General features: G+C 49.3%; 1 protein-coding gene across 1 annotated transcript in view; it reads right to left on the reverse strand.

Annotated features, from left to right (window-relative positions):
* The window catches only part of PTK7 (protein tyrosine kinase 7 (inactive)), a 63,979-nt gene extending 42,170 nt beyond the window's left edge, over positions 1–21,809 (reverse strand). Inside the window, exon 1 of the mRNA XM_077903945.1 lies at positions 21,653–21,809. Coding sequence (XP_077760071.1) covers positions 21,653–21,731 — 79 coding nt within the window. The 5' untranslated portion in view covers positions 21,732–21,809. The remainder of the gene's footprint in view (positions 1–21,652) is intronic.
* Positions 21,810–23,117: the final 1,308 nt, after the last annotated feature.

Here is a 23,117-nt window from a genome sequence, read left to right on the forward strand (position 1 = left end):
CCATGTTGAGTGTGGAGCCTACTTAAAAAAAAAAAAAAAAAAAAAATTGCCAACTACAAAAACACTAACTTTATTTTGCCTTTCATTTTTCTTACAGTATTATTTCAACTAGAATTTCCAGAATAATGTTAAAATAGTAGTGATATTGTGTTGGTGTAATGCCTTCTTTATTTTAATGAAAACAGCATTATAGTTTCATTTTTTAAAGAAGATTGATTTATTTGAGAGGCAGCGAGTGCACTGGGGATGGATTAGAAGGGGAAGGAGAATCTCAAGCAGACTCCCCCCAAGTGTGGAGCCCAACACCGGGCTGGATCCCACAACCCTGAGATCATGACCTGAGCCAAAATCAAGAGTCAGATGTTCAACCTGATTGAGACACCCAAGCGCCCCTATAATTTCATTTTTAAGCGTAATAATGTGGACTATAGGGCAATCCGGGTGGCTCAGCGGTTGAGCGTCACCTTCAGCCCAGGGCCTGATCCTGGAGACCCGGGATGGAGTCTCACATCGGACTCCCTGCATGGAACCTGCTTTTCCCTCTGCCTGTGTCTCTGCCTCTCTCTCTCTCTCTGTGTCTCTCATGAACAAATAAATAAAATCTTTAAAAAAATAATAATAATGTGGACTATAGTTTGAAATTTTTTTCTTAAAAAAACCAAGAATGGATATTGGGCAGCCTGGGGGGCTCAACGGTTTAGCACTGCCTTCAGTCCAGGGTGTGATCCTGGAGACCCAGGATTGAGTCCCATGTCAGGCTCCCTGCCTGGAGCCTGCTTCTCCCTCTGCCTGTGTCTCTGCGTCTCTGTCTCTCATGAATAAATAAATAAATTCTTTAAAAAAAAAATCAAGAATGGATATTAATTTGTATCGCATGTCATTTTTGCATCTACTGAGATGTGTCACTGTGTGACTTTTTATTGTAATGAATTATATTTGATTAAACTGCATTTTTGGAGTAAATCTTTTATTTATAGTGCACTGTCCTCTAACATATTATTAGATTTAACTTGACATCATTGTCTATTAGGTTTTTACATTGCTATCCCGCCAAACAGCATATCTTTTAGTCTTTTCTGTACTGCCAGTCAGCATTTGGAAGCAAGGCTGGTTGTATCAACGTTGTGACAGGCGTGGGGCGGCCATCCATCTGTTCCTGGGCTTGGTGACAGTCTTTGTATCACAAAGCTCTATTTCCTCAGCATTTTTGAAGTTTTCTGTCAATGCCTTTTTATTAAGGAAAAAAAAGGATTTTATTTACTTATTCATGAGAGGGACGCCTGGGTGGTTCAGCAGTTGAGCATCTGCCTTTGACTCAGGGTGTGATCCTGGGGTCCTGGGATCGAGTCCCGCTTCCTGCATGGAGCCTGCTTCTCCTCTGCCTGTATCTCTGCCTCTCTCTCTGTCTCTCTCATGAATAAATAAATAAATATTTACTTTAAATATTTATTATAAATATTTTATATTTTATTTAAAATAAATATTTATTTGTTTATTCATGAGAGAGACAGAGAGAGAGGCAGAGACACAGGCAGAGGAGAAGCAGGCTCCCCATGGGGAGCCCAATGTGGGACTCAAACCCAGAACCACAGGATCACAACCTGAGCCAAAGCCAGATGCTCAACCACTGAGTCACCCAAGTACGCCCCTGTCAATGCCTTTTGATACAATGGCTTTGGGTTTTGTTTAGTTATTTTTTTATTTTTTTATTTTTTTTTTACTATCTTCCAATTGTTTTCCATAGATACTGGTCTACTTAGTCATTCTAATGTTTCCTAAATAAACTTTTGTCATTTATGTTTTCCTTGCATAAATTTTTCAGCATAGCATTGAACACGGTAATCTGTGACAAATTTTTAAAATCTTTCCATCACAATGATCACAGCTGCGATTATTAGTAGACATTTCCGTACTCCCTCCTCCTTAAACCATGAGCTCCATATCACTCCCTGCTACGGGCTCCCACTGTCTACCAGGTACCCAGGATGAGCTCAAGAAATTGTTGTAAAGCCAAGAACAAGGTTAAAGCCTCTTTTTCTTATTTTGCCTAATACTGACCTTTTTCTTGATTGGACTTGCCAAAGTTTTATTTATTTTGTTATTTACTTTCAGTCAAGGAACTTATCAATTCTACATGTTTTCATGTCAAAATAATTTCGATGCTGTTTTTGGAAGAAAATGATTAATTTTAAATGATTTCCTAAATAATGAAATAAATTAAGCTATTTGTCTAAAAAGTAGAAAAAGAACAATAAAACAAACTTTGTTGCTATCTTAGATTTGTCCCAGGTAAAGAGCATGAAACTTTTTTATTCAATCTTTATTTTAATTTGGCAGGAAACTTACAGCACTGAAATTTACCATCACAATTGACATAGCTGCCTTTGCTTTTATTTTACCATTTAATACTACAACGCTTCTTCCTTTGTTGTATTGTATTGTGTTTTGTTTGCTTTCATTGACTCTTAGGATCTGCAAGATATATTACTCGCTTTTAAATTGGACAAGTGTACCCCTGTTCTTTTTTTTTTTTTTTTTTTAATTTGAGAGAGAGAGAGAAAGAACAGGGAGAGAGGTATTAGGGGAGGGAGGGAGAGAATCTCCAGCAGACTCCCCACTGAGCACAGAGCCCACTGTGGGGCTCTATCTCATGATCCTGAGATCATGACCTGAGCCACAAAAACAAGCATTAGACACTTAACTAACTGAGCCACCCAGGTGCCCTTGTTCATTGCTTTTAAAAATCCTGAATCTAGGGATCCCTGGGTGGCGCAGCGGTTTAGCGCCTGCCTTTGGCCCAGGGCGCGATCCTGGAGACCCGGGATCGAGTCCCATGTTGGGCTCCCGGTGCATGGAGCCTGCTTCTCCCTTTCCCTGTGTCTCTGCCTCTCTCTCTCTCTCTCTGTGTGACTATCTTAAATAAATAAAATTTTTTAAAAAATCTTTAAAAAAAATATAAATAAAAATCCTGAATCTAGTTCTCTAATTATCACATTTTTCCCCATCATTTTCATCTCACTATACATTTTCCTCTGGGTTCTGAGAACTCCACAACTACATAGCATTGATGAGGTTAATCAAAGAGCTTATCAGGCCCTTCAAAGATTACGCTAGAAACTTAATTCTGCTATTGCATTTGTGTTTCCTTATATGTTATCTCAGCCAGTCCTCTATATTTATTTCCTCACCCTTCTTGGTCAGCTTTCATCTTGGTTTGTTGCTTCTTTTTTGTTTTATCTTGGGTTTCATAAAGTACCTATCTTCTTGATGTTCTGAGGGGAGGGGAAGATGCCACCTTCAAAAAAAAAAATCACTTCTTTTTTTCAGCAGTATTCCAAGGGAGAAATGACAAGAGCTGAACTAAGCCATGGGCAATGGGATGGAAAAGAAGGGAAGAACTATGAGAACAATTAAGGGAATTGTAATAAATGGAGAAGTGGAAAAAAATCTAGACAGCCAGCAGAGCCCAAAGGCTCCAAGGATATGTCCATGAGGAGATGTAAGTGCCACGAGCTCACCTACCACAAAACAATGGCAACACCACAACACCTCCCTGACTCCACACAAACTTTACTGCAAAGACTCTCACCATTACCTAGGAGCTGGACATCATTTTCATCCTACGCACGAGGAAAGGAGTTCAGAAAAGTTAAACTGCTTCCAGGACTAGGATTTTGGCCCATGGAATCCAACTTCTTGAGCAACCACAGACCATCTGAAATAGGGTTACCTGGCTGGTGGAAAAACAGGACAGGAACTCAAGCCACCCTACTAAACCTATCATCAAGTTGGGGGGCGACAAGAAGAACACATCTGATACATAGAAAATGAAAAGGAGGGCAGCCCCGGTGGTTTAGCGGTTTAGCATCGCCTTCAGCCCAAGGTGTGATCCTGGAGACCCAGGATGGAGTCCTGTGTCAGGCTCCCTGCATGGAGCATGCCTCTCTCTGCTTGTGTCTCTGCCTCTCTCTCTGTTTCTAATAAATAAATAAAATCTTAAAAAAAAAAAAAAAAAGGGAAAATGAAAAGGAGTAGGTAATTTAGAGCTATGTGGTATAGAAGATAGGATATACACAGTCTCAGAAATGAGGGAATAAGAACTTTGATGGGCACCGGGCTACCACACTCCCAAATTTCCTGGAATAATCCTGACTGGTGCTGGCTAGCTTGGCACAATTATTAATAATGTCCCTGTCAGGACAATAAATTCTCTGGCCCCCCTAGCAATGCTCCACGTCTGAACCATGCTTACCAGTATTCTTACATTATCATGTGTGATTTTCACGGGCCTGCTGTACAGCAGTGATTCAGAAATTTGATGAAAGCTACAAACTCCCTCTTCAGAAAAATTACACAAATGCAGAATGTTGTACACAATTTTGATATGTTCATTTCCTTTGACAGAGCAGTTCCATTCCTGGAAATTTATCCTACAGACACACAAGCATAAGGGCAAAGGGCAAAGGTAGGTACAAGGACATCTGTGATGGGATTGTGGGCTGTTTTTTTTTTTTTTTAAAGATTTTATTTATTTGAAAGAGAAAGAGTACAAGCAGGGTGGGGAGAAGCAGAAGGAGAGGCAGAAGCAGACTCCCTTGCTCAGCAGGGAGCGGCTAGATCCTAGGACCCAGGGATCATAATCTCAGTCGCTGGGATCATGACCTGAGCTGAAGGCAGATGTTTAACTGATGGGAGCCACCCAGGCGCCCCTGCGATAGCATTGTTTTAAATAGCAAAACCTCAGAAACATCCTAAAATCCATCAGTAGGGAATGAGTGACATACCCTAGGGAAGGCGGGTGGGGGTGGGGTGGGACGTTGATGGACAGCACTTGCTTTCGACCAGGCTTCCTCTTAAAATAGGCAGGAATCTGGGCAGCCCCGGTGGCCCAGCGGTTTAACACTGCCTTTGGCCTCGGGTGTGATCCTGGAGACACGGGATCGAGTCCCACCCCTGCATGGAGCCTGCTTCCCTCTCTGCCTCTCTCTCTCTCTCTCTCTCTGTCTGTCATAAATAAATAGGCAGGAATCTTCCTGCACCCTTCGCTGCAGCCCGCCCCCCCCACACACACACCTACCACCTCCGTGCCCCCAACTCCACAAGCTCCCATGGGAGGAAGAGACACACGCTTGCTCGCAGGAGGAGGCTAAATAATGAATTGTAAGTGTGTGTTTTCTTTGGCCAGGGCGGTCTGGCCAAGCACTGGGGGCTGCTGGGCAAACATTTTTCATATTTTAGTAGCTGGCCTATGCCCAAAGCAGTCAGAAGTTAAGTAAGCTTTGAATGAGCTGCACCCATTCTCCCCCCACCCCACCCCCAAAATTCTTAATGAGGTTCTAAGGCAGCGGCCTCCAGCAAACCCATCGTGTTGCCTTAAATATCAGTGTTGCCTTAAATATCACTCGCCCTTCACTACTTTTAATGAATGCAAATGATTCAGCAACAAAACACTTAGCCTGGAGTGAAATCCGTCTTTGTGTGGCTCGTTTCACCAGCTTACAGCCCAGCTCAGGCAGGGCCCTACCGGGCAGTGGCCCAGCAGGGCCTGAGGTGCCCAGGCTAGCCTAGGCGGACCCCCGCACACCCAGGGCAGCGGGAGCACCAGGAGCAGAAGGCAGGAAGTGCTCAGCAGGAGGGAAAACCCCTCCCTTTGGGCCCTACTCCACTCACCACCCCAACCACCAGATGCAGACCCTCGCAGCTCCACCTCTTTACAACTCTGGCTTCAGGGCAGAGGAAAAGTGTGAGCGGAAAAACAAAAGGTATTTCTTTGATCTAATGAAAGGGGTTGGTCCGGGCACCTCAAAGGCCTGTCCGGTCGCACACATCCTGCATTCAAGGGCATTACACCCTGACACGCCCACCTCCCACCAACGCCAGGTACCTGAGGAACTGAGCAACCAGGAACCTGAAAAGCTCACTTGGACCCATGCCCTCCTTTACCAACTTCATGGAAGCAATGAAAACGGAGGTAGTGTAAATAACCCAATTTACACCCTGTTTTTCAGAGTTCCCTTGAGCCGCAAAAACTGAAAGCAAATTGTCAGGAATCTAAGAGCAACCTTTGGCTAATTTACTTCCAACCTGGGGCTCAGGGGGATTTGCTGTCCTGTCAGCCTGATCAACACCTCTCTCCAGGGCTGAGGCAGAGGCCTGGACCAGAATAAGCAGCTGTTAATTCAGCTGCCACAGTCATCACCCCCAAGGCCAGCAGCTGGCAAGAGACCCACGGAGGTCCATCCAAGTCCTCTCTAGGCCCTTCTGGTCCTGGATATAAGTAAGGAATCCAGGCTGTTAGACCCAAACTGGGCAACTGACCCAACTCAGGACCACGGAGGACCCAAAGGTATTTATCACTCTGGGTGCCTGAGATATGAAAAGGACTTCAAAGTACTTGTGGACCTGGTTTGAAAAGAACCACCACCACTTTCAGTCCTCATGGGACAGAGAAGACAGGAAAACTGGCTTCCCCAGAGGAAAATTCACACTGTAGTTTTAGAGGGCCTCCTAAATAAATTTCATATCATCAAAAATGCCTTTACCAGTATATCAAAGGCTTTTAGGAAAAGAGCACTGATATTTTCTTAACCTCGACACCATTCTTCCTGATTGTTCAAGACACATCAGCTACAATACCACCTTCTTCTTCTTCTTCTTCCTCTTCTTCTTCTTCTTCTTCTTTTTTATTTATTAAAAAAAAGAGATTTTATTTATTTATTCATGAGACACACAGAGAGAGAGAGAGAGAGAGAGAGAGAGAAGCAGAGGGAGAAGCAGGTTCCATGCAGGGAGCCCGATGTGGGACTCAATCCCAAGGCTCCAGGATCATGCCCTGAGCCAAAGGCAGGAGCTAAACCACTGACGCTAAACAGGTGTCCCCAATACCTTATTCTTCTTGAAGACATTGCCAAAGGAAGCCAAAAAGGGCATTCACTTCATGGAGGGGCTGGGGCTTCTAGACCCTGGAACTTCTGAGCTCTTGCCTTCCAAAAGTGATCCATTAGCTAGCCCCTCTCCTAGCTGGGCACAGCTACCGATGATTAAAGTCTTGGACAACAACACAGAAAGAATGTATTCTAAAACCCCTAGAGGGATCCCTGGGTGGCGCAGCGGTTTAGCACCTGCCTTTGGCCCAGGGCGCGATCCTGGAGACCCGGGATCGAATCCCACGTCGGGCTCCCAGTGCATGGAGCCTGCTTCTCCCTCTGCCTGTGTCTCTGCCTCTCTCTAGCTCTCTCTCTGTGTAACTATCGTAAATAAATAAAAATTAAAAAAAAAAAAAAGAAAAAAAGAAAACCCCTAGAAGGTAGAAGTGAACATCAGGAAGGCAAGCACAAGTCTACACAGAAATCTATTTAAAAGAAAAAAGAAAAAAGTTTTGCTCTTTACTTTCACTAATATGTATGTATAAAAGACATATCTTTCTTTCTCTTCCTACCATCAAAACGAACCCCAACCCCACAGCCAATCCCTCCTACCATCAAGTAAACCAGAATTCAAGCAAATAACGAATTCCCCAGGCTTTGGGCCACTTCTGTCCTGAAGGAGGGAAGGTGTTCTCAAGCAAATGCTTGGGTACCACAAAGCAGAATGAATAGCACCAGTTGTCTCTGCAAAGCCGGGATCAACCCTACACAACTGCACAGCCTGGGAGAGAAAAGAAATACTCCCGTCTCCCACCTGCCCCACTCATGTCTCCACCCTCTGAGTACCTGGCATCCTCTGAGTGTCCCACTACCCCACCCCACCCCTTTGGTGCTTCTCTGCACCCCTGCCCTGCTCACTGCTCTCTTCTGGTTGTCTTGATTTGCCTACCAGACAATCCATTCCTGGAATGAGTCTCTAGTCTCCGCCCCCAACCCGCCACCCCAGGAATAGCTCAGCTTTTTTAAATGAAGACTCTACCATCAGAAAGGCATTTTCTTTCCATAACAGACTGTTGGCCCTCCTGGGGACAGCAGCCTCCTTTTCTAGAGATATCTTGCCTTCTAGACTTAAGGTACCTCCCCCCACCCTCTCACACACACAACCTAGCATGATGCCTCATGCCTTAAGCATCATTTGTTATTCATGTGCCAGACTAAAAAAGAAAACAGGTTTTTTTTAAGGTCTTATTTATTTATTCAAGAGAGACAGAGAGAGACATAGGCAGAGGGAGAAGCAGGCCCCCTGTGGGGAGCCCAATGAGGGACTTGATCCTGGACAGGACCCAAGCCAAAGGCAGCCGCTCAACCGCTGAACCACCCAGGAGCCACCCAGGCATCCCAGGAAAACAGTTTCTATTGAAAGTTACTGGAGGATGGCAAACAAAAGCAGACCTGTAAATAAATCACCGTCATCGTATTATAACTACCTTTTATGGAGCATTCACTAGGACAGACTACATCCTTCAAGCACACTGAATTTCAAAGGTGTCACCAATTTTAAGATGTGCTGTTATCTGCATGTTACAGCTAAAAGGAAATGGTTCTAAGTTAAACTAAGATACAATACTACATAACTGATTACGTTACAACCCTGCTTTAAAGATGTGAAACGGGGGGGGGGGGGGGGGGGGGCGGGAGGTGCATCTCAGAGTTGATGAAAGATAGTATTATCTCACACAATCCTTACAAGCACCCTAATGGGGTTGATATTATTGCCCTCATCTTACAAAACGGAAAACAGGCTCAGCAAGGTGAAGTGAACTATCTAGGGTCACTGAAGGAGCAAGCTATGAAGCCAGAACTTTGTTCCTAAACAGATTTCTGAATTTCCCTGTGCAGAGGGTGGGTGGCACCCACCAGGCCTTAGGCAGATCATCCCCAGCTAAGCTGCCCGGTCAAAGGCAAATAACACTGGCTTGGCTGATTGCTAAAATCAGGGTCTTTTTGCAATTGCTCCTTCACAGATCTACTTCCAGAAACAACAACAAAAGGAAAACAGGTTTTCCTAGCTCCTTCCTCACAAAACTGGCTGGAAGTGAGGCGGGACCTCTCAGCCAACTTGTTATATATAAAGCACATTTAATGAGCTTTCTGAGCTGTGGGGGTGGGAGAAGGCAGGGTTCATTGGAAATCTGATACTTTGGCAGCCAAACGAGAGGGACAAGGCCCTTAGCATCAGCCCCAGGGGGATAAACACCATCTCAAACCTCTTTGTCTGCCAGGAGATACTTCCTGGGGGGGCAGGAGGCGGCAAAGCTTTTTATGACTAAGCCCACCTAACAACAACCCTCCACCAGAGACCTGGCTGGGGTCTTTGTACAACCCACCTCACCATAAACCCTCTGTCCTTTCCCAAACCTGCTGGGGTCCCTCTACCCACAAATACCTGTGACCGCCATAAACGCCCTTAAACAGCCCCCGTTTACTGCCCAGCCTGCCTGCTGCTAAATGAAGGCATTTGTTTCAAATTTGCAAATACCGAAAGCAGTGGAAACCTAAGTCCACTCCTAAAATGAAATGTTCTGCATTCCTCCCAGCCCGAAGCACCACGCTTCAAAAGCTGCAAGAGGCCCTGGCTGTTTACTCACTGGTGGGGCTATTGGGAGAAGTATTTCCCTGCTCCCAGAGGAGGCTCCTTTGATCTGGGATGGGTGGGAAGGGGACAGGGAGAGAGGTGCCACCCAAGCTCAGGCCAGGCTTGGGCCCAGGCCCTCCTGCCTCCCTTCTGGATTGCCCTCAGCAGCCTTGGGGGGCCTGGGAAAGTAAGACTCACGGGGAGGCTCAAGTAGGGACATAGCAGGCCAGCTCAGCAGGACCTCTCAGGCCATGTTCAAGAGGCACTGGAAACTAAAGAGTGAAAAAGGCACGCAAGGCCAAAGAAGCACCCCAGCCCCTTCCCCAGAAAGGAAGGAAGGAGCACATTCGCCACCTCTTTCCCTGCACCCGGCCAAGAAATTAGGGCACTTTTTGTACGCAGGGTGCCATGTTTACGAGATAAAAGCCTTTTGTTTTAAGGAGTTTGCAGAAGGGCAGTGGCGGTGGTGGTAAAGAGAAGACAGAGATCCTCCTCTAGGCCCCCCGGGGCTGTTCCAAGGCCCAGCAACCCCTCCTCCCCTGGAAGCTCCTCCTGCAAGGAGGCCCAGACCCCTGCCGTGGAGGAGGAGCCAGGATCACAGGCCAGATCACAGGCTGGATCACAGGCAAGAAGCTGCTAGCAAGCTGGGCATTTTTTAAATTGGTCAGTTTAACAACTGGTTAATCTGCTAAATTAACCAAACGATAGAATGGTTTGCTCTCTGTAGCTGGAGCTACAAGGCCAACAGCACTTCTTCCCCCCACCAGCCCCCACCTTCCCAAGGCTGCAAGACAACCATTTTCTTTGTTTGTGATTTGTTTTGTTTTTTGGGTAGCTGGAAATGAACTTGGGATCTCAAATGCTATCCTAGCACATCTCCTCTCTAAGGACCTGCTGACCTGAAGGATCCTTCTCTTGGCTTTGTTTTGTTTTGTTTTGTTTGTTTTGTTTTTAACTGATGAGCAGAATCAGAACACCGAAGTATCACTTTGTCCCCTTCATCGATAGGACACAGGTTCCCATGTCGGAACCTGAGAGCTTCAGAAGCAGGACTACCAAGAGCAGTTAACAGCTCGGCTAAAGGGAGATACCCTGGCACCAAAAAAAAAAAAAAAAAGTACATCTCCCAGGATTTCAGAGGTCATTGTCCAAGAAATTCTGAAATCTCTTGAGAATTAAAAGACTTGGGGCACCTGGATGGCTCAGTGGTTGAGCATCTATCTGCCTTTGGCTCGGGCTCAGGTCATGATCCCTGGTCAGGCTCCCCCCAGGGAGCCTGCTTCTCCCTCTACCTATGTCTCTGCCTCTCTCTCTCTCTGTGTCTCCCACGAATCAACAAAATCTTAAAAAAAAAAAAAAAAAAGGAATAAATGACTTGCCTCCAAAATCAGAAATGGAAGGGAACCCTATATCCATTGCATCCCTATTGTGTGCCAGGGCCTATATAACCAAGTGTGGGCACATCCATCCATACAACAGTTAGCGGCAGAACTCTATTAACCATAGCGGTGATGACTCTATTACCACCTACGTGGTCTCCAGCACAGCATCACCCACTGTAAACTCCCAGCAGGCACATGAGCCTGGAATGTGGCAGCACACCTGGCAAGCCAGGACCTGTAACTGCCCTCGACCTTCCAGAAGCACCAGGTGGAAGAGATGGAGAACTCAGAGGTTCAGGAGAAAAGCCCTAATCATGAGGGTGCAGGCACAGTGTTCTGGACTTCTAGATCACACAGTCTGAACATAACTCTAAAAACTTTAAAACGTCCACAAACCTCTGAATGGACCACTGAAAACCCTAACCTTGCTGTTTTGTAACAACAGCTAATTTTTTTAAAGAGAAAAATTGGCGATCCTGCATGCTACGGCACAAAAGGCCCTCCATGCTTAAGTTACAGATATGCTCCTTGTGTAGAAAGCGCAAACGCTCTTCTATCCTCTGACTGTAAAGCCACCCAGACAGTTCTCCTGTCTGCCAAATCCACTCCCTGACATTCACCCCACTCTGAGGCATGTGTGTGTTAACACTCCATAGCCCCTGGGACACAGAAGAGCACAGAATTGGCTCTCCTACTTACTAGTTCCGAAGTCCTCAGTGGATCATACTTTGTACCTCAGTCTCTAGTTGTCAAAGGCCTCCCATCCCTTTACCCTCCCCCACCCCTAAAACCCAACCATCTTTATCCAGCCTACCTCTGAGCCATGCTAATCGGATCAATTGTCAGTGTGAGTGAAAGCATTCTGTCAACAGTGGGTACACTTGTTGGGATTACAGAGGAGGCTCTCCCAAAGTGCAGCCAGCCCCTTCTCCCAGCCTGAAGCCTCCCTTCAGTTGTTCTTGCTTCTGTGCAAAGGAAAAGGTGTTCCTCACCAAAGCACTAGTCACCCCTAGTACTTGAGGACTAACCTCATTTCTGCCTTTAAAAAAAAAAAAGATTTTATTTATTTATTCATGAGAGACACAGAGAGAGGCAGAGACATAGGCAGAGGAAGATGCAGGCTCCCCGTAGAGAGCCCGATGCGGGAGTTGATCCCAGGACCCCAGGATCACATTCTGAGCCAAAGTCAGATGCTTAACCACTGAGCCACGCAGGCATCCCACATTTCTGCCTTCTTTTACTCAAAAACTCTTCTTTTAGGGGGCATCTGGATGGCTCAGTCAGTTCAGCGTCTGCCTTTGGGTCAGATCACAATCTGGGGTCCTGGGATCGAGGGGGTCCTGGGATCAAGCCCCAGAAGGGGCTCCCTACTCAGCGAGGAGTGTGCTTCTCCCTGTGCCTCTGCCCCTCCCCCCTGCTTGTGTGTGTGTTCCAGTGCTCTCTCAAATGAATAAATAAAATCTTAAAAAAAAAAACACACACACACGCACACACACACACAATTTTTTTTCCCCTTCATAAGAATTCTCTCCCAAACCTTTCCAGAATTTACTCAAACCTCTCCATTCCCCCTTGCACCCAAGGAATTAAAGCCTCATACCCACACCACCAGTTGATCGAGTCTAAACACATCGGTGCCCACGCACTAGAGACTCCAGAACAAAACGCAGCCCTTAAAGTCCTCTCTCCAAAAACACGGGTGAGGAGAAGGGCCTGTGAGATGTGGAGGGCAATACTGGGCCAGCCCCCAAAGGTCACCACATTTAAGGCCTGCCAAGGTCTTGAGTCCTCAAGTTGAGGCCAGAGCAGCATGTGGGACTTGCCCCATGTCACATGGGCAGTCTGCGGCAAATGTGTGAGCAGGGCCCATGTCTCCCTCTCAGTGGCTCCCTCATACCCTGGAGGCGTATGTCCAGAACTAGAGCCCACCATAACCAATCTTTGCTACTGAAGAGATTCTACTATTACTGCAGGATTTCCTCTAAAGCAGGAAAGCCAGGGCACCTGGGTGGCTCACTTGGTTAAGCATCTACCTTCAGCTCAGGTCACTATCTCAGGGTCCTGGGTTTGAGCCCCACTCTGGGCTCTCTGCTCAGCAGGGAGCCTGCTTCTCCCTCTCCCTCTGTCTTTCCCATGCCCGCTTCTGCATGCTTTCTCTCTCTCAAGTGAATAAATAAAATCTTTAATAAATACATACATACATATATACATTCATACATACATACAAACTGGAAAGCCTACACACTTTACCTGAGGCCACTGGAGGCTCCAGTGTGCCCAGGGAGAGAGGCAAGCCAGAACTTCTTAATGAGATGTAGAATAAACTCTGAGCAGTCCCTCTTCCCTGAAGACTCAGCCAGCCTTCTTTATTAATTATTACATAAGGCTTTAGAAGCCTGCATGTGCAAGGCAGTAAAATCCTCCGGTGGGGGGAGGAGCCCCAAAACAGAGGAAGCTACAGACATATACTGTGGAGTTGGTACAGCCCTGGAGCCCCAGCCTCCCAGGTTTCTCCTACACTGTGGGATGAGCAGCAGTGCCCCAGCTCACCACCACAGGAGGCAGGCGAAGAGTAGAGAATAGAGTAAATGGCTCATCTAAAACACAGTATTAGACTAGAGGTCACTGAAATCATCCTGGCCTGTCAGCTGAGAAGCAAAGAGCCACTCATTCCAATGAGATAGTCACATATGACTGTATAGGTTGTGCACTGCTCAAGATACCCAACCAAGGTATAAACACTGAAACATTGCCGTGTCCTGATGCAGGGTTGCATTCACTTGGAGGAAAGGCGCCTATTTCTTCTTTGCACAAAGGCACTCTATGAGCAAGCTGCTGGGACACCTCAGCCATCCCCTAAACAGGCCATCATTCTCCTCACTGCCTCACCAAAGGCACCCCCAGAAGAGGCCAAAAAAAAAAAAAAAAAAAGAGCCAGTGTGTCTCCAAGGGGAGAGGCAGTGCATGCTAGTGCCCACTCTGCCCTCCTTAACAACCCGCAGAGAGAGCCCTCCATCCCTGACCACACCACACCTTGGGAACCTCCCTACAATATTGCGAGAAGTTCACACAAGCTAACCAGAGTGACCGACTGGGGAAACCCCACAGCCATTCTATGATCACAGAGGCCCTTCCCATGGGTATTATAAAAGTCAGCCCAGACTGCAAGAAGCACAGCTTACTACTCACTCCCTAGAGGAACATCGGCACACCCAGGGAGACAGCGGCGCCGACCGAGCACCGATCACCCTGCGAGAATCCGCTGTGAAGACAGAGGGAGAAGAGCTCCCACCAGGAAAAGCAAGGTGGCTGAGCCCACACCTTCAAGCTGCTGTTGAAACTGAGACCCGGGCAGCCTGGGTGGCTCAGCGGTTTAGCGCCGCCTTCGGCCCAGGGCGTGATCCTGGAGACCAGGGATTGAGTCCCACGTCCGGCTCCCTGTATGGAGCCTGCTTCTCCCTCTGCCTGTGTCTCTGCCTCTCTCTCTCTCTCTCTGTGACTATCATAAATAAATAAATAAATAAATAAATAATCAAAAAAAGAAAATCTGTACTCTCATTTAGAAAATCTGTACTCTCAAATGAGGAAACCATTTCTTTTTTTTTTTTTTAAGATTTTATTTATTTATTCATGAGAGACAGAGAGAGAGAGAGAGACAGAGACACAGGCAGAGGGAGAAGCAAGCTCCATACAGGGAGCCCAATGTGGGACTCGATCCTGGGTCTCCAAGATCACACCCTGGGCCAAAGGCGGCGCTAAACCGCTGAGCCACCCAGGCTGCCTGAGGAAACCATTTCTAAAGCTGCCAGTCTGGAGCAACTCTGTTGAGCCCTTGCAAAGCATTCTAGAAACTGAGGACTGGAAAGAAAGGCTGCCATCCTAAAAGGAGATAAAGGGTCAGGGCAGTCTCTGGAAAGAGACAGGAACGCTGGCCAGAGGGATTGCCCTCCTGGTCAACCACCTCCAGTGGAAGCACTACCTTGTAATTTCCTGGAGGGGGCAAGGGAGGAATCAGCAGCACTTGTACTTTGCAGGTGAGGAAACTGAGGCTGGAAAGGTTAATTAACCAGTTCAGGGTCAGGGGGAGGTAGCCATTGCACCAGAATACAGAAAAGCAGGTGTCATAGGACCACAGATGTCACTTCTCCTTCTTTATTATGCACTGATATGTGTGAGTTAGACAAGAACCAGCCAAGTTGGGCGCCCTGATCGGCTCAGTCAGTTGAGTCTGCCTTCCGCTCAGGTCATGATCCTGGGGTCCTGGGATCAAGCCCCACATCACTCTCTGCTCAGCAGGGAGCCTGCTTCGATTCTCCCTTTCCCTTTGCCCTTCAAGCCACTCTGTGTGCTCTCTCAAATCAACCAATCAATCAATTAATGAATCTTTAAAAAAAGAAGCAGCCAAGTATTCAGACTCCTGGTCCAATGCCTTTCTACCCTTCTGATCGGTCACTGTAGCCTACGTCTATTAGCAATTTAATTCTCTCTCTTCTCTGAAGCCCTTCCACTCTTCATTTGCTCCTGTGTCATGGACTTACTGTCCTATACATTCTAGAATGTCTTCTATTTAACATTTTACCAAGTCATGTCTTTTACCACACTTCATGTGATTCACATCTCTCCAGTGTGTCTCCTTCCTGCCTCCTGCCCCAACTGAGACACTTCACCCATGGAAGACCCTCAAAGACACTATGAACTAACCCCATCCTAAGTCCCTCAGTATCAACCTCAACCTTTCTCATCACCGCAACTCCACCTTTTTTTTTTTTTTAAGATTTTATTTATTTATTCATGAGAGACACAGAGAGGGAGAGACAAAGGCATAGACAGAGAGAGAAGCAGGCTCCCTGAGGAAAGCCTGATGCGGGACTCGATCCCAGGATCCCAGGATCATGACCTGAGCCAAAGGCAGACAGACTCTCAATCACTGAGCCACTCAGGTGCCCCCACAGCTCCAGTTTAACATGACAAACCCCTTATAGCAATTCAATAGTTCTCAGACCTGAATGTAGGTAAGAATCTTCTGGGAAGCAATTTTGTTTTATTTTATTTTTCCTGGAAAACAATTTTAAAATGGAGTTTAGGACTGAACTGTGACTGGATTGACTATTCGAAACCTATAACAGAATTTAACAAATGAGAAAGCAAAATATCTTTTCTGGCTTCTTCCCCAATGCTTCTGATGGGCAAGTCTGCAGTCAGGCTCGGACAACTCAAATTTTAAATAGGTTCTCTGGTTACCTGCCTTCCACTCTTTTTTTTTTTTTTTAAGATTTTATTTATTTATTCATGAGAGACAGAGAGAGACAGAGACAGAGACACAGGCAGAGGGAGAAGCACGCTCCATGCAGGGAGCCCGATGCAGGACTAGATCCCAGGACTCCAGGATCACACCCTGGGCCAAAGGCCAGAGCCAAACCGCTGAGCCACCCAGGGATCCCCTGCTTCCACTCTATTACCTGATGGTCTCTAGACCACAAATCTACATCTTCCTATCATGTGACTCAGAATCCCTACACCATAATTTGGGACCTAGTTTTCAGAAATTAAATACCCACCTAAAACAGCAAATGCATACATACCCTAGCTCATCAGAATCTAAGTTTCTGGCAGGAGCCTGGGATCTGCAGGTCACCCGGTAGACTGTGTTCCACCCACTTGTGTACTCATTCCCTGGACTCTGGAGACCCAAACCCCATCCGCAAGAGGAAAAAGGCGCCTGTGTGTGTCAGCCCTTCCAACAAAGCTTCCTCCCTGCCCCACTGCTTCTTGTGCATTACTGGGAGGGAAATGGCCTAAACGCAGAGAAGAGGATGGAAAAAGTGACATACTACAGAGGGCTTCCTCAAACCACTGATTAGCTGCAGCAACTCCTGTGCCAGCTCCACCAAAGTGCCAGGGGGCTCGGCAGGGCCAAATGTGCACTCAGCGGTGAACTCAGAGAACCCCAAGACAGGACTCTCACCAAGCCACCATGGCAGAACTTTCACGGCTTCAGGGACAAAAGGACCAGGCGATGGGGGCTGGGGGTTGGGGGCAGAGGATGAATCCAAGAAAGAGGCAGGCAGGCAGGCAGGCAGGCAGCTCAAAGAAGACAAAGTTAGAGCCAACACCAGCAAGCGTGGCCCCGAGCAGGTAACCCCACCATGTGGCTCTGCCAAGGGTACAGCCAAGGGCACAGCAGCAGAGAAACATGCTACTGAGGTTAGGGACAGCAGAGAGAGACCGAGGGATACAGACCAAGGGTACCTGACCCTGTGTAATGACCCTTTCTTCCATCAGGAAAACACCAAAGACTGAATCCCTGGCCCCAAACTGCTTTTGGCTCAATATCAGAGTCTGAACCAGCCAACATCCATCCCAGATGAATCTCACAGAAGCTCAACTGGCTTAAACACACAAACCCCCTCGCTCCAAGATATGAAGTCCTCTGAAGATTTTAACACTACAACCACTGAAGCCCAGCAGAGATGTTGCCGCCCTTTACGAATCAAACAGATTCCTGAAAAGTCACCCTTCACCAAATTTCTCCCTAACAAATCCAATTTCATTATAAAATGAGCGTATGCTCCTTGAGGAAAATCTGAGGCTTCTAGAGGAGCTGGACATCACACTTACTGCTGCACGCCTTCTGGAGTTATAGGTTTAATGGACAAGTTTCCTGACAAAATTTAAATCAAATTCAACCCAAAGTGAGGTGTTTCTGTTTTTGTTTTTTTTTGGTGAGTCAATGTTTATGTGCACACATCGCAACAAAGAGTGTTCATGTGAATGAAAAGTTATTTAAGGTAAATCTTCAAATACCATTTAAGACCTAGGGCCCCGGGATCCCTGGGTGGCGCAGAGGTTTGGCGCCTGCCTTTGGCCCAGGGCGCGATCCTGGAGACCCGGGATCGAATCCCACATCGGGCTCCCGGTGCATGGAGCCTGCTTCTCCCTCTGCCTATGTCTCTGCCTCTCTCTCTCTCTGTGACTATCATAAATAAATAAAAAATTAAAAAAAAAAAAAAAAGACCTAGGGCCCCTAATTTGAAAGCTTGGCACCTCAGGTTTCTATAGGAGACCAGGACTTCTGGAACTATGCAGTGCAGTCACCTGGGGTGTTTACTAAATGCAACTGGGATTTTGATTTGGGCTCCCAAGGAATGGTGAAGCCACCTCTCTGCGGAACTTATTTTGAGTGGCCCGACACAGTTCAGTTTTTGAAGTGTGGTCCCTGCGAGGCAGGTCAGCTTCTATGAACAGGTGGTTGCCTGTGCCCAGAACCCTTGGAGAAAGCCAGAAGCCCCGTTGCCACATTCAATTCAAGAAAACCACCACAAAGAACAGGCGGCCCAGAAACAGGGAAGGAAGGTTTGGTCCCTTGATTCAGTCATTGTAGAGCAGACGCAAGGAGGAACCAACAGGTGGCCCAAACCCAGAGAAGCTGGAAGGGGCACAAAAGATCCCCAACAGCAAGGAGGCAAAGGGGATGCTTACCTGTGCCCTTGAGTACCCTGCCCTGTACCCAAAAGGTTCATTCACCTTTTTAATAAACCTAGAGAAGGACCCATTATAAATGATACCGTAATGAATTCTTAGAGCGCTTTAGTCAAAACTCAAATATGGAGAGGTCCTAAGAATGACAGAGTCCAAAAGTTCTACAGGAATCTTTCTGGCAGGAGACCAGGACAGCTTTGGGGAGGAAGTGGAGCTGGGCAAGAGAGGAAAGGAAGGGGGCAGCCTGGGTGGCTCAGCGGTTTAGCACCACCTTCGGCCCAGGGCGTGATCCTGGAATCCCGGAATTGAGTCCCACATCGGGCTCCCTGCGTGGAGCCTGCTTCTCCCTCTGCCTATGTCTCTGCCTCTCTTTCTGTGTCTCTCATGAATAAATAAAATCTTTTAAAAAGAGAGAGAAAGAGAGAGAGGAAAGGAAGGGCTAAGAAACCACACCTGTTTCAGGGGATGGTAAACTGACTAGTTGGGTTGCAATGGAAGCTCTAGTAGGTGGAAAATGTTTCCTGTTGGGGGTGACTGCTGCGAGGCTGGAAAGGTATGTGGGAAGCATACCCCAGGAGAGGGAAGAACAAGAAAGGGGCCCTTTATAGACTTCATTACTTTAATCCTCTGCACAACTTCAGGAAGTAAGTTACTTTACAGAGGAGCCAAACTGGGAGGTCAAGAAATTTGCCCAGGGCCACAAGGCCCGTCCAAGTCTGAGGTGCTGTTGGGCCAAATACTTCAGGTCTCCATGGCCTGAGCTCCCTCCACCACCCAGCCCTGCTCTGAATGCCAGGAGTGTGACTGGATCCTTCAGGAAGCGATGTACAAAGATTACCCTTGCCCTCCCACAGTACATCCCAATGACTGAGGAAACCCGTCACTGATAAAAGCAAGTCCTAGGCCTGAATGACAGGCTGCAGAGCTTCAAGGAATCTGCAGGACAACCCAGCTCCGAATGTGACAACTCAATCTCCCCCAAAGACACAAGAGCCAGAAAGGAAGAACCCAGAGAAGGGGGGATGGGAACAGGAATGGGTTGTGACCACAAGTGACCGTGCAAACAGCTGGGGTTAAGAATCCCAGATTTCCAACGTCAAGCCCTCTCCTCCCCCTCCACCGTATTTATCACGACGGGGATCTCAAAGTTTGGAAAGCTACTCAGCCATTTACAGCATAATTACTCAAACTTCAAAATGGTCTAATCCACAAACCTAGCCAGCCTAGGTCCCTCACTCCGGCCTTATTAACAGCAGGGTCTCACTAAAACTCCAGTTAATTACACAGTTAAACAATGAAATGGAAAAATCTACTGTATAATCTATGAAAAAATCGTTGCCCCCCCTGAAGTCATGACGCCTGGGGGTGGGCTGAGTCCCCGGATGTCACGAAGAAGATGGCAGGCCCCTAGGCCTCCGTTGAAATTGTTTACAGCACATGGACAGGTTCCACACCAAGGCACATTTGGTGGAACTGATTTAAGGCTCTCATTAAAATGTTCCTTTGTTGAGCACAAGACATCCCCCCACCCCCATAGGAGATTGCAGACCTCCAGCCCCAAGCCCTCAGCCTGCCCTAACTTCCCCCTACAAGACTTCCCCCCACTAAACACCCGTGTTGGGATTAACATCAATTAACATCAGAGTCGTCTTCCCATGGAAGGAATTTAGCATTTGTTGAATGAACAAGGACCCAGTCTCCACCAGAACCTCCCCTTGACTCCAGAATTCTAAACATCAGCAGTGAAGACAGTCGTATCAGGCGACCCACACACCCAAATCCAAACAGCCACCAACCAAGGAAGCCTGTAAGCTGGGGCTGCTCATCCATACAGCTGGGCCCCTGATCCTGGCTGCAAAAAAAACTTCCATACTTCCTCTGGGAGCAGATGTGGGTTCTGCCATGAGCAATAACCACCCTACACATCAAAAGGAACACAGGGCAGCTCCAGAAACACCTCCTACGAATCCCAGGAGCTTGTTCTTACCTCTCGTCTTGAGTGGGTTACCTTTCCTTTTAAGCTAGGGCTGGGGGAGATGCTGATACAATCACCACCAAAACCCCCTCAACAGCTGGCGAGCCAGGGAGATGTCAGAAAAGACAATTCTCTACCCCCACCAGCCCTATGGCCACTCTTCCAAGAAAGAGGAAAGTGATAAGCTAGGACCAGTTGTCCTGGGCAGAGTTCCTCCAGAAAGGACTGCTGCCAGCCTCATCACCAAAGATTGAGTGTGTGTTGTGGGGTTTTTCAGCAGGGGGCATCTTTCCAGTCCAGGCTGCTTGTGGTGTGCAGGTAGCTCGGTGCCTTCCTGTAAAGCACTTCAATACCTCAGTGGTGACTCTCAGGTGTGACCTAGCCAGGAAATAAAGGTGCGCGGGGGGGTGGGGGGGTGGGGGTGTTCGGGTCCAGTCTGCCCTGAAGATACAGGCCACACCCTCATCAAAACGCTGAGACCCTCCCAAGAAAGGGTAGAATGAACTCTTTTTGCCTTTCTGCCCGCAGAATGAGAGCTTTGCTTTCCTCCGTGCGGAGACACAGGATGGAAATCCAGGAAGGAGAACAAACCCCGTCCGCACCTTTGCAGGCCGGCCATGCCCGATTTTGGCAGCGGCCTTCACACATTAGTCACCACGACAGCCTCGGACTCTCCGCTCCCCAGATTCGACCCGGCTGGGAGTGGGCTCAGGGCTCGGGCCCAGGAGCTAGAGGAGCGGGGCAGCCCCTAATTCCTCCTTCCGCTCGCCCCAGCAGGGCCGTCAGGGGTCCCAGCCGGCCCGGGAACTTGGAAGGGGGGAAACCGGGAGCGGCTGGCCGGCGTAGGTAACAAAGCTCGGCGCTCTGCGCGGCGCAGGTCGGTCCCGCATCCGGCACCAGGCCGGCCCCCCCACCTAGGCGGTGCTACTGGGGGGACTCCGTCTCCCCCGCCGCCAACCACCTCGCCGCGCCCCCCTAAGTAGGCAGGTAGTCGTTTCCCTCCCGAAAAGAAACTCCCTACCGGGGCCCCGGGGCCAGCAACTCCCGGCAGTTCCCGAGCGAACTCTCCGCTCAGGCCGGGAAAACTCTGGGGCGGCTGGAAAAGCGTCCTCGCAGGCGCGAAGGGAGCGGGGCCCGGGCGGACCCGCGGGGGCTCCGCCACCCCAGCCGCCGGGACCTCGGCCCGCCGCCAGCCTCTGCCCCGCTCCTGGTCCTGCCCGGCCCAGCCGCCCGAAGCCACCTCCCCGCTGCCCCCCTTAGCCCGCGGGGCTCCCGCGCTCCCCCAGCCCCGCTTCCTCAGCTCGCCGCGACTCACCGCCCAGCAGCGGCAGCAGCAGGACGCTGAGCACGGGCAGCCGGCGGAGGCTGCTCGGGGTTCCTGGCGCCGCTGCCATCGCGGAAGGCTCGGGGAGAGCACCGGCGGGCGCACGGCGGGCGCGCGAACTGCGCTCCACGGCGGCCCGGGGAGGCCGAGCGCGCCGGAGCGCGGGCGCTGCTGCAGCAGCTGCAGCCGGAGCCGGAGCCGCGCGCCGCCCGTACCTCCGATCCCTCGCGCGCCGCTGCCGCTGCCGCTAGTGCCGCCGGTGCCGCCGCCGCCGCCGCCGCCAGGCCCCGCCCCGCCCCGCGACGCCCCGCCCCGCCCCGCGACGCCCCCTCCCCGCCGGTCGCCGCGCGGCGCCCCGCCCCTTCGACGCCCCCTCCCCGTCGTGGCGGGGCGGGGCTCGCAGTAGCGGGAGGGATCTGGAGATGGAGAGGGGACAGGGGGAGGGAGGCCCTGGAGAGTGCGGTGCGGGGGACCTAAGCGAGGTAGGGCAGGGGAGGCTGTGCCCACCGCCCACTCTGCAGGGACTCGGGAAACCAAAGTGACTTTCGTGGCCCCTGGGGATGGTCAGTTCTGGGCCTTCCTGGGGACTCTGACCAACAGTTCCTCCAAATTCTCTGGGTAGGAAGGAGAAAAGGTGGACTCTAGCTCACTTCTCAACAACCTAAAATCCTGAGGGAGACCTAGAACAGAAAGGTGTCCTTGATGTCCTCAAGCAAGGTAACCTGGACATACTGTGGAAACCCAGGAGAGATACAGCGTGGAGGAGTGGGGGACCAGTGCATGGCTGGGGTCTAGCTTGGCTCTGGACCAATCAGAACCCAAAGGTAGAAACAGACTGGGCTCTGAATGCCTCGCTGAAGGCTATCAAACTGACAAATTTATCCCAAGTCCATCTCCAGGCAGTCTGGGCTGCAGGGCATGGCCAAGTCTCCAGCTGTGGGGAGGCCCAGCGCAGCCCTAGTTCCAGGCACCCCCCACCCCCAGCGCCACCACCCCCACATTCTTTCTTTGTTGTGAAAGCAGCAAGGGGTGTAGGAGGCGGGTCAGGAGGAGTCAAGCTTTAGAAGATGGGCCCCAGCTGCTGCTCAGGCCGCCAGGATATGCTGAGAGGGGATGGATAGTGAGTGCCTCATCCCCCTCTGGCTCAGGAGGGCCCCCCAGGCTTGCTTAGACCTCCCTTCCCCCAAGCAGCTGGGAGGAGGAGGGGCAGCCACAGAGGGCCTCACAGGCCGGGAGCAGTGGCGCCAGGACTCCAGGGTCCTGCCACATGGCCACCACATGTCCCTGACAACCCAGTCCATAGCACCTTCTCCTTGGGTTGTGGGCCTCCTCCCCCATCCCCCAGATGCCTTCCTGCAGGCTCTGCTGCAGAGGATACAAACAAGGGAAGGAAGAGAGGAGAGATCCAAGAATCAACACTTCTCACTTCTCATGTTGCCCCATCCATCACTGCCCC

Source organism: Canis aureus, chromosome 7, assembly GCF_053574225.1.
Source record: "Canis aureus isolate CA01 chromosome 7, VMU_Caureus_v.1.0, whole genome shotgun sequence".
Lineage (NCBI taxonomy): Eukaryota > Metazoa > Chordata > Mammalia > Carnivora > Canidae > Canis > Canis aureus.